Genomic DNA, 12,583 nt, shown 5'->3' with positions numbered 1-12,583 from the left:
GTTCGCTTTGAAACTGACCTTTGATCCATTACTTATATGTTTTATAAGGTTTAAAAAAAAGTAAACAAAAAAAGATACGGGACTACTACAATTAAAATTTAGTAATTTAAGTTAACTTCGCTTCAATAAAAAATAGTTTTTTATTCAAGAAGAAATCACGAGAGTACCTTATTTACAAACGGAAATATTACTTTATTCATCACTTCAGTTAAAAAGTGTGCTTTACTCATGAGAACCACATAGATTTTTTTCTACCTCTTACCAAAATATAGAAATAAACAATTTAAAATATGGATTTGCCGAACAACATTTTGGGTTAATCGAACAAGTGGGGACAATTTTGAACAGTTTTTGTAAAAACAATGTCCACTTAACTTGATAATGAGTAAAAAAAATTCAATAACGCAAACTAACTTTCTTAATATGCAACTTTTGACGAGTTCTACATCCTGTATTTTTATATAGGTATACTTATAAATAAAATGTTAGGAAAAAGAGACAAAAATCTTAATTTTTTTCCCATAGTATGGTAGTCCTTAGTACAAGTACTTAGTTTTGCTGCGCTGGACAGGGTATTCCAAAATAAGTAGTTTTGGTAGTATCTCAGCTCGTATTACGTATTACGTTATTAATGCTAGGAGGCGGTGCTAACCATAGCGCGCTATTTTTTATGAAACCTTTAATGCCTTAAACAGGTTTGAGTTGGCGTTTTTCATTTCCTAGACACAGGATGCAAGAGAAAAATCTCAACATATACAACATATACCTATCGTTTCTGCTGTAGCACTTAAAGTTTCTATTATTATAATGTTTCCTTTTTTTATGATTACCTATATTTTGGTTTACACTTACTGGTTGCTGCCAGAATTAAAAAAAACTATTATTTTATCATAGAATTACATCTGTTTGTTTACAGTTGTTACTATAGAATTACGTCTTTTTGTTTTTATTTTTAAATACACACCAAATATTTAAAAATAAAAAAAACAAATAGGTATTTTTTTAAATTATATTATTTTATACCATAACGCACACTTTAAAAGTAAAAAACAATTTAAAATTTGGATTGGTATTTTTATTTAAGTTGCATTTTATTTTCCAAATGTTGGGTGAGTAATATATAGTACCAATACTTTGATAAAAAAAAGGATTTTTATGTAATGCATAAAAATGTAAAAACGATTTTTTTTTCTAGTTATTTTGACAACAAGCAGCATTTGACAACAAAAATATAGGTTGTGAAAGATCAAGCAAAAAAATAATAATTTGGAGTTAAGAAATATAGTAATAAAAAAATAACTGAAGTAATTTCTCAAAATTGATGAACCAAACAGAATTTTGAAGAGCGCATTTAGCCAACGTATAAAACACTATAGCGCATGGTCCTAAAAACTTTACATAAGGAAGAAAAACAAACTGATTGATTTTTTTAATATCAGCTTGCACAGCCACAAAAATATTCGAAACGTCCCATTGCAAAAACCCCATCTACTGAAAAATGAGTTCCGTCACCTCTTCCTATTTATACACGACTAAACTCGATCGATATACAGTATACACCCTACCGCCCGCCGTACGCTACCCCTTCCAGTCAAAAGCCATGTTGCCAAATTGTAAGGCAACGAAGTCTGAGAGCAGACGCGAGGGACATTTTCAAATTTGCCGACTGTACATGCAGATTATCTGGCAAATAAACTAAAAAAATTGATTTATAAATTTTATATACTTAGAACGTTTCTAAATATTAAGGAACTTATTATAATTTATAAATCACTCACTGAGTCAATTTTAAGATATGGTATTTTAGTATGGGGAGGATTATATAACAATGCTTTATATAAATTAACTATTGTCCATAAATATATCTTGAAGACTATTTTTAACAAATCAAGGCTTTTCCCTACAAATCAACTTTTTACAGAACAAGCAACTAATATAAGGACATTATACATTACAACAATATGTACATATATTCATTTTAAAACTCACATAAGAAACCATATAAATCATATCCATAATACAAGATCAAGGGCTAGAGGTGATTTATACATTCCTAGCAGCTTAAAAAATATAAATTTAAAATTCTTTGTATACTTAGCACCAAAAACCTATAATCTTCTGCCTTGCACATTAAAAAAATTAAAAAATAAATCAAAATTTAGCAAGGAATGCAATAAGTATGTTCATAACCATTACCAAGATTTTGCCACTGTTTTCTAATGTAGGATAGTTAGTTTTTATACTTGTATATAATATGTAATAACAAGTGTTATGCAATTGTTGAGAGACGTAGGTGTTTAGGACTAAAAGGACAAAAATATTTCATTTAAAACTAGGACAAAAAATATAAAATCGAGAGCAGGATTTATCACAATAGTTTCATGGTTAGTTAAGCAAGTTTATTATAATTCGGAAAATAGAACCAATTTTTTTTTGAAACAACAGCGCACACAGGTGTGTTATGAACACCTAGGCGTTAATTTAAGATAGATACAGTGTAATAATATATATATATTTTTTTTTGTTCATACATAATTTTTCTTTTTATAAAATTACTGTAAATAAATGTGGCAGGGAGTCAGGGTGTACTGATCCCTCTAAATAATAATAATAAAATAATAATAATAATAATAATAATAATAAAAGTAACAAAAATCAAGCTGTGATTCCCCAACATACACTAACTTTAACTCAAAGAAATTTTAAGATATTATTCATCAAACTTTTTAATTGCCTGTCAGATGAAATAAAAAGTCTGCCCTCCAATAAATTTAAATTCATAATTAAAAAAAGTCCATATAACATACAGGAATTCTAGGGGTTCAACTGGGGTACATGACCTGCAAACTAACGCCTAGCCTAGTGGATCCACTACTAATTATATTTATTCCTATTTTGTACTATTTATTTATGTGTTAGTATATTGGTGTTTTATACAAGAGCAAATGTTAAAAAATACATAAATACATAATTTATGAATAGTTACAATGTTTTATCCCTATTTTACTAAGTAAAATCTTTTGTAATTGATTTATTAGCAAGATACAAACTTACTTTTGTCAATATACCATGCAGTAAGGAGTTCGTCGGTGCAACCGAACTGGTACTAGTGACAGGATGTACCGTTACTTCTGGATAGGGTGGTGGGGGTTTTACTGCATTCTGAAGTTGCCTTTGCAGCTCAGACTTTTCTGTTTGAGTCAGTTTTTCGACATGTACCAACATGTCCTTATAATGCCTTAGTTCTGGGCCGCCACAGTTTCCAGATCCTTGAAATGATGATTGAGAATCGTCCAAGGACTAAAAAAAAAATTACGATGTACATCAATTTAAATCGAAATCTTTGATAATGCTTACCCCATTAAGATTACTAGATAATCTGGATTCTAGAGGTGTTTCTAATGCAGATCTTTGGTTTGTCATCAAACTTTTGCTATCAAGTTGCGATTGACGTATTCGCCTGCCTCTTCGCGGCACATTTTCTGGATGCCTTTGTCTAAATTATTACGCGATAGTTACTTAGATTGCCATTTTTAACTTATTAAAAAATATATTACCTATATTCTGCTATAATTGACTGAACATCTAACATAGGCTTCTGCGCGATTGAACCTTGTAATGCCAAATGTCTTTGTTTTAGTTTTTCTAAATTCGCCACTCTAAGTTCTCGTAACATGTTTGCTTTTTGGTTTGATTTTATTTGACTTTGTCCTAAAAAAAAAACAATAAAAATTTGATTTTTGTGAAAAACCATTATATAGTTACCATTTATTTCTAATTGTAAGTCGTTTTGATCAGTCTCATTAAACATGACTGTTTGTTTTTTACGTTGCAATCTGATTAAGAGCTCTTCTTTTAATTTCTTCATGTGAAGCAAGTGATTCCATTCTCTTTCCTAAGGATATTTAAAAATAAGCATATTATAAAAAATCCTATCCAAAAATTTAATCGTTTTTTTTACCTTTTCTTTTATAAGCTCATTTAACGTCTTAATTTCTGATAAAATCTGTTCACTGAAAGTTTGTATTTGTTCTGTAGTGTCACAACTTTCCATTTCAATAAGTTCATTCATAATTTTATCTCGGGTATTATAGTTTTCCTCTATATCTGTCCTCAATCTTTTTACAGAAGTTTCACCATTATCATACAGTCGTTTATTTGAACTTTCGGATGAAGAACTCTGATTGCTACTAAAAGATAAATAAAATATATTTTATTAGTATTCTACAATAGTTTAATTATTAAAGGTTATTTTAATTACTTTATTTTTATACTAATGTTGTAGCTCTTTTTTAATATAGGGTCAATTGGGGTAAATGTAAACCGGGGTAATTGTAGACACATCTAAAATAAGAAACACAACAACATTTAGATTTCAAATTTGGCGCGAAGCTCACTATTCGAGTCGTGCCGACGTCGGGCGAACTCGGTTTCCCTCGAAATTTTACTCCTGTTTGTGCTCTTCTTGCATTAGTTGGCTGATGCAATTTGATGTGTTTCGTGGTTTTATGTTGAATTTCGGCACTGAAGTTTTCGAATGCAAATCATCGAGGTAAGTTAGATATTTCATTTGGACATTGTTTGTTATACTATTGTGTCTATTTTACGCCTAAATGTCTGTCGACAAATTTTATAATCACTAAAATAGTTCAGTGTTTACATTTCCCCCTAATAAATTTGTTCTTGGGGAAAATGTATACACACTTTTGGGGTAATTGTAAACATAATAAAATTAGTGTCTCGCCGATAATTTATGTAAAATGAGTAATTTCTTTGTCTTGTTGCAGTGTAAAGATGCCTCGTACTTATGTAAGGAAAAAAGAAGCACCTTCTTATACAACTGAAGATGTTGCGAATGCCGTTGCAGATGTCCAAAATAAAAATAAAACGTATCGTCAAGCAGAAACGTTCTATGGTGTTCCCAGATCAGTTATTTACCAAAGGATAGGAGGAAGAAAGACTCCATTAAATGTGACAAAGGGTGAACGTTCCCAAGTTTTATCCTCAGATATCGAAAATGAAATAGTGAAATGTTTATTGGCACGTACTGCGATGGGTCTACCATGTGACAAAGCAGAACTTAGACAACTGGTTGGAGAGTATGTTAATGCAAAAGGTTTAAGAACATCATTTAAAAATTGAGTACCGGGAGACTGGTACTACTCATTCATGACAAGACTTTCTGAACTGTCTCTTAAGAAACCGGAACATTTGCAAAAACTGCGGAAGGATGCTAGAAAACCTGAGATCGTCTACCATTTTTTTGATGACCTGAAAAGAACAACTGATGAAAATAATTTAGATGATAAAGGAAGCTTTATTTTTAATGCTGACGAGTCAGGTTTTAATAATGATCCCTATCGTATTAGGGCAATTGGAGAGAAAGAAAAGGCCCTGTGCCGGATATCTGGAGGCTCTGGAAGAGAGTCGACGACAGTCTTAGAATGTGTTTCTGCCGATGGAAAAGCACTTCCACCGCTCATCGTATTCAAGGGAGCTGGAGTTCAGGCTCGTTGGACTTCCAATAACGCCTATCCAGGAACTCTATATGCGGCCTCCACTAATGGATGGATGGAAGAGCCGCAATTTTTCCAGTGGTTTACGACAGGGTTTATACCTCACATTAAAGATTTAAGAACTTCCCAAAACCTTCTAGATCAAACAGCTCTACTGTTATATGATGGTCACAGCAGTCATATGATTATTGATGCGTCAGAAATTATTGAAGATCAGGCGTCAGAATTATTGAAGAGGCAATGCACAACAATATTATTAAAGTTTCCAAGCTATCTTACGGATAAGCTTCAGCCTTTGGACAAGTGTGTCTTCGGACCCTTAAAGGTGAACTGGAATAAACAATTGGTGAAGTTTGGTAAGGAACAAATGGGACGAGGGTGTGGACGGCTAACTAAGGAAAAATTTACCGAATTACTTGGCAAGAGTCTATGGTTTCTAGCAATATTATATCTGGATTTAAAAATACTGGCGTATACCCAGTTCGTTCGTCGAAACAAATTCCCACAAAATGAATTTACACCAGAAGACTTGGCCAAATACGAAGCTGCCCTCAAAGCTCCGAAATCTGTAACATCCGATGCTATTATTATCCAACCAGTATCCTCTCAATCAACTGTTGTTGCAATTTCTGAACCAAACCCACTTCTACCCACGGTCGACGATCAAATGCCTTCAACTTCATCATGTTGTAGTCAACATCATTCAGTGTCATCAGCTGAAAGCCGAAAGCAGCCTTCTACATCGTCAACTGACTACCAAAAATTATTAATGGCATCTACCCATAGTCCACAAGCATCGACGTCATCGTCTATCAGTAAATCGACAGAAATTACCAACATTTTCTTGCCACTCTTGAAAAAACAAGTCATACCGAGATTAAAGCAACAAAGATATGGAGAGGTATTAACAACCAACCAAGTCTTGGAAAGACTAAGAGAAGCACAAGAGAAGAAGAAAAATAAAGGAAAAAAAAGGCTAATCCGAAAACGGACAACAAAAAGTTAGAGCCGAAATTGAAAAAAATGAGAAGTGAACCAGTTGCAGAGTCGGAAAGTTCTAATGGAGAAATAAGTCTAGGAAATACTGATGATGAAATAGATTGGGCAGAACCGGAAAAATAAGATATAGAGCTTAAAACAGTCGAGAGTTCAGACTTGTTCACAGGGAAATTTATTCTTGTGCAGTTCAAAGGTGGAAAGAGAAAGACTACTCTTTTTAAATATGTGTGTTTAATTGAAGCTGTGGATGAAAAATTAACGGAAATCAAAGTGAATGGTCTTAAATCCTGCGATGCATCAAAAATGCTTTTCAACATTGTTGAAACTGATGTCAGTTATATAACCTTGAATCAAATCATTGGTGTGCTTCCCGATCCTGGCATTCAAATGAAGGGAGAGAGAATACTATACAACTTTCCCGCAATAGTTCCTGTTTATGAGCAAACCTAATTTTTTATACCTATAATATTATTATAATTACATACTTAGAATAAATTTCTTTTATTAGCGTTCTCAAAAATAGTTTAGTTTTAGTTAAAATAAACAGAACTGTTGGAAAATATTTACTTTTATCTCGATTTTTCATTTATATTGCAAGCAAAACCTTTAAGGTGACATTATTTTGGGGTAAATGTAAACACGGCTTATATCAAAAAATATTTTGCTACACAGCGACTTTATATAGTTCGTTTACATTTGCCCCAGGATTTTTTCTGGTAGAGTAAATGTGTCAAGAGATGCTTGTTTACAATTACCCCTAAACATGCAAGCATGTTGTATATATTTTTATCATCTTAATGTGACGTGTAATTACAGAAAACCACTAGTAATTATCAAAGAAGATACTATGAGCTATGTGACTGCTAATTTACATATATAACATAATGCGTGATGTCCACAAAAATCGTTTAGCAAGTCAAAACATTAAATATCGTCCACAATTACTCCAATTGACCCTACAGTATTGTGCAAAAAGATAGCAACATTGAACTTTCCTGTTATATATCTTTTAGTATCTATTTTATAAGTAAGGTTTATATATTATTTACGAGAATAGTTAGAGCCTGTTTATATTTTCATATTTTTTGTATCATAATAAATAAAACACCAAATTGTTTTATGCAAATTTATTATTCAAAAATATAGCAACAAAAAATTGTTTTGATTCTAAAAAAAATATAACCCAACTAAATTAAAATCAATTCAATATTTCGTGTAGTACCCCTTCTCCTTTATAACATCTGCACATCGTCTTGGCATGGATTCAATTAACTTCATAACATATCATTGTTCACTTCTTTCCAAGCCTTTTCCACTATTTCAAAGAGAATATTTGTATTAGAGCATGTTAGTTGCCTGATTTTGCTGTCAATGTAATGCCATAAATTCTCTATAGGGTTTAGGTCTGGCAATTGAAATGGCCATTACATTTATTTTTTCATCGGACAGCCACCTCTTAACAAATTGAGAAGCATGTTTTGGATCGTTGTCATGCTGAAATATGGCTGTTACTAGCATGACTTCATCCATATATGGCACTAAATGTGTTTGCAGAATGTCTTTTTACATGAAACGATCCATTTTGCCCACTATTCTTACTATGGGTCCCATGCCACGAGCCAAGAAACATCCCCATACAAGAATATTTCCCCCTCCATGTTTAACTGTGAGGCAAATGTACTTTTTGTTTAATCTTTGTTCACTTTGTCACAACACCTTGTACGTCACGCGTCTGACGTACATCACTCCATCAGTCCTGAATAAATTATATTTAGATTCATCACTAAATACAACTTTCTTCCAATCAGCTACAGACCAGTGGACATGAGATTGGGCAAAGTGAAAACGAGCCTTGACGTTCTTCTTTGAGAGTAACGGTTTTTTGGCGGGGCGACCAGCAGGTAAGTTGGCATCAAGTAATCTTCTCCTTACGGTACTGGAACTGAGGTTTACTCCTCCACCCTCTTTTAATTTTGCCAAAATTGGAAATTCGTAGCAGCTGCCTATCCTCCTCAAATTTGTTTTTCTGGGTCTACCAGGAATGGGCGCCGGTGCAGCTGTTCCAGTAAGGCGAAATTTTTGGCAAACTCTGGATACGATTGACCTGTGAAGCCGTAAGCTTCTTGCAATGTCACTCTGCCTAACATCATTTTCGTAATGCTCCACAATAATTTTTCTTACATCACCAGAGACGGGTTTTGAGCGACCCATTTTAAGTTAATTCTGAGATTCAAAAATACCAACTTTACAGCAGGTAAATCGATATTTAACTGATAAAATAAATGCGAAACAAGAATGTTGCTATATTTATGCACATTGTCTAAATAAACAAACATGAAGTTCCTTACTCTGCATTGAAATTCTTATGATATCTCGGTATATTTATAAATAATACAGAGACGTGTATTTAAAAGTAAAGAAATAATATGGAATAAATAAAGGAGCAAATAATATTTTTGAAAACATCGCTTGTTTGCTATATTTATGCACAATACTGTAGCTCACTAAGGAAAATCCGAGTATTCTTCTTAAAATGCAAAAATTGATAATCCAAACAATTTGTACTTAATTTAATTAAAATTAAGTACATGGTGTACCGACAACATACCGATAAACATGAGACAATAATGCACCAAATATACAGTGAACGGAAAAAATATGGAACAAATTCAATAAAAAGAAATCGAAAAAACGCTCGCACACGTCGATTAATATTTTTGGTTGCGCATTTTATTCAACAAAAATTTTGTATACACAGTGTCTCATGTAGCCTTGGTCAATACCAACTTATATTACTCGTATTTTAAGTACACTCTGTATGTGGTTAAATTTTTGAATTTTACACAAAATTATAAAATTATGTTGTATCAGATGCCATACTTTTATTTAACTTTTTCTAGGATACGCGGTTTTAAAAATTGCTGTTTTTATTAATTTAAAAAGCCTCTAAAACTTATTCTACTAAAAATAGGAAAGAGGATTTCACTTTCCTATTCTTACTTTTGAATTCCTTTTTTCTAAAAACATACAAAATATAATACATGTCAAAAAATATGGAACAAACGAACTTAAAATTGTTTATATTAATTAATTGTTATATTAATAAATTAATTTGTATCTAATAAAAAAACAAGAATAGACAGACTTAAGGTTTACAAGGTATATTGTCATGGTAAGTAAACTGTCAAAGATTACTTGTGTCAGTGCGTATTTAAAGTAAATATGGTTCTTTTAAATGAAACTCAACGAACTGAAATTTTAACGTTTATTAGTGAAAGCGGTACACATGAATAACTACAAAAAAACCGCAAATTGTGATACAAGCAAGGCGTTTGGTACCAATATACTATAGACTCAAATAATCATTTTTACCCGAAGTTCCTATAAATACATCCCTTAGGAGAGGAGTGGAAGCACCATTCTGACCTCCCCCTCAAAATTTAGATGTATTTATTCACCAAATGTCAGTAAACCAGCTTTCATTCTGTTTCAACATTGTGAATTACGATCAGGTGTTAAAAAAAAGTAATAGTAATCTTTAAAAGCAGTCAAAACAATTATTAGGTATTAGTTAATCATTAACAATTATTACAAGGGGGTGGCTACCCCCTGATTTTTTGAAACTTTAGCGCAAAAGATAAATGTTTAAGTTAGTACATTTTCATAAAATAAATTTGATGCAAATTAAAAAACTAGAAATTTTGGAAGCGTTTGGGGGGTGGGGGAGAGGCACCTTCTCTTGCACCCCTACCGCTCAACTTACAAGAAACAAAAAAAAATTGTTATGTACCATTGCGATCGATATTCTAGGACAGTTCTTTTTTAAACAAATTGTACTTGTGACTTTTTATGCCCTAAAGGCCCCATCTATATAAGCCCACGGGCACTTCCACAAATGTCTCCGAATAGTGTTCTAAACAGTTACTGCTCTAACAAAAATTGCTAACAGCGTAAGTGCTCTTAGAATAGATGTGGCCTGGGATCTTTACTGCAATATGACTCTTAAAGCGACCACTCGTGATCGAAGAGGTGCTGGAGTTCGCCAGATATATATTCCCGAAAGAGGTAAGAAAATTTGACACAAATAACTTTTTACCAATAGTATTTGCCATTATTTTTTATTTGTTATAGATATTCTTCCAAAAAACTGGAACGACTATTTAAAAAACTCAGAAAACAAACAGGAACTGTTCCGTTTTCTGGCTAGAAATCTTATAACTTTACTAAAACAATTTCAAACTGTTACAAATGTTGATAATAAAATTGTAACGTCACCTGGATCTACTTCTGAGTTACAAAAAATGGAGGAAGCTGACGGCAGAATACTTCTTCATGTAAAACATATGGTTGCCAACGGAATCGAGTCGGTTCTGATCCGCTGTTCCGACACACGCGTAGTTGTTGTGGGACTATCTCATTTCCACGCGCGTCAAGATCACGGTATAAAAAAGTTGTGGATTTTGTTTGGCAACGCATTAAAAAAAAGATACATTCGCAAATAAACTTAGTAGAGAAAAAGCAGTTGCGCTGCGTGGATTTCACAGTTTTTACAGGGTGTGATTCAACTTCCTTTTTTACATCAAAGGGTGCGTACTCTTATCATTTTAAGAGAAATTGTTTTGATATAATGTGTTTTAGGTAAGAGAAGTGCCTGGTCTACTTGGAAAGACCCAGACATTAATTCAGCTTTTAAGTGTTTGTCCTACCCCTCCAGCATCGATCAGCTGACTGATGCACACATAAAAGCTCTAGAAAAATTTACGATTGATATGTACGATTCACGCAGCGAAATAACCGATATCACCGAAGCCCGTCGTCACTTATTTGTCACTGGAGAGAAGTCCATCTCAGGGATACCTCCCACCGCTGGTGCCCTTTTAGAGCATATAAAACGCGTTAAGTACCAAGCTGGAGAGATATGGTGACGTGCACTGGAAGGCTCTATATCTAGCCGACCACCCCCAGAACAATGGGGGTGGAAGAGGAGGGAAGATGGTTCCCTTGAGCCAGTTTGGTCGCAGCTAGACTGGATATGGGCATCAGTTAAAGAGCTGGATGTGTGGTTGTCGGTCTGGCTGTGATACAAATAGATGCTGCTGTAAAAAATATGCAATCCCGTGCACATCCGCCTGCAAAGTTTGCCACGGAGACTGTATTAATAAAACGTGTGTTTGTCAATTATTTTATCCTAATTATTGTACTCTAATACTCCTTTTTTATTTTTATAGAGGGAAGCAATGAAGATGAAAATCTCCGAATAGAAAATCAATTAAATTAATTGAGGAGGCAAGAAGAGGCGCATTTTAGGAGTGCCTGTCTGCCTTCGTAGCACCCTCTAAGACCATATTTTATTTTAGTTGTGCCATAGCTGGGATAAAATACCTATTATAACTAACATGTTTATAACTAATACGTTTGTCTCTAAAAAAAAATTAGTTGGTAAACTTTCCTTTTAGGAGTTAAAACTTATTTTTTACTCCCTTTAGGACTACTAAAACTACTGTCAGTGTCTATTTACCAACCACAAGACTTTCTAACAGGATAAATGCACGCTATTCTACGATTTGTCAAGAAATCTATTTAAATTTTCAGTAAGGGGTAGTTATTCTCCCCATTCCTCCCCTAAGGGAAATTTTCATAGGAACTTCGGGCCAGAATGATTATTTGGGTCTATAATATACATGTACCAAACGTCTTGCTTGTATCACAATTTGCGGTTTTTTTTCTAGCTACCGCTTCCACTATATTGGATGCGGAGATAAATCAAGAAAAAGTTTACAATTTGTTTAATGCAAAATATCTGGTAAGGCCCATAACAATAAAAAGTACAGTAAGTAAAACTGAAAGAAAATTTAGAGAAACAGGGACAGTGAAAACTCGTAATATACGGCCAAGTCGTTCAAAAATTATTAAAAATACAAGATTCAATATTTTATTAGAAGTGAAAGATAATCCCCATATTTCATCTTCTGAAGTAGTCTCAAATAAAGTTGTTAGCCAACGAACAACTTTGCGTGTATTGAAGAAACGACAGTATCATCCATACAAACTTAGACTGCTGTATGACC

The 12,583-nt window shown here is 33.2% G+C and overlaps 1 protein-coding gene across 9 annotated transcripts in view; it reads right to left on the bottom strand.

Moving 5' to 3' along the window:
- LOC126740735 (uncharacterized) overlaps positions 1-12,583 on the bottom strand; it is a 105,943-nt gene that overhangs the window by 34,435 nt on the left and 58,925 nt on the right. For 7 of the 9 annotated variants that reach the window (XR_007661980.1, XM_050446883.1, XM_050446889.1 and 4 more), the window contains 4 exons: positions 3,962-4,190; positions 3,558-3,895; positions 3,358-3,496; positions 3,055-3,300 (listed from right to left, as the gene is read on the bottom strand). Coding sequence is in view for 8 of the 9 variants with exons in the window: in XM_050446883.1 (XP_050302840.1) it covers positions 3,055-3,300; positions 3,358-3,496; positions 3,558-3,895; positions 3,962-4,190 (952 nt within the window). In the remaining variant the exon portion in view is untranslated. The remainder of the gene's footprint in view (positions 1-3,054; positions 3,301-3,357; positions 3,497-3,557; positions 3,896-3,961; positions 4,191-12,583) is intronic. The other 2 variants (XM_050446886.1, XM_050446884.1) reach the window with 2 other exon arrangements.

This window comes from Anthonomus grandis, chromosome 9 (assembly GCF_022605725.1).
Source record: "Anthonomus grandis grandis chromosome 9, icAntGran1.3, whole genome shotgun sequence".
Taxonomy (NCBI): domain Eukaryota; kingdom Metazoa; phylum Arthropoda; class Insecta; order Coleoptera; family Curculionidae; genus Anthonomus; species Anthonomus grandis.
The sequence above is the reverse complement of the archived record's forward strand: the minus strand, read 5'-3'. Positions and strand labels throughout refer to the sequence as shown.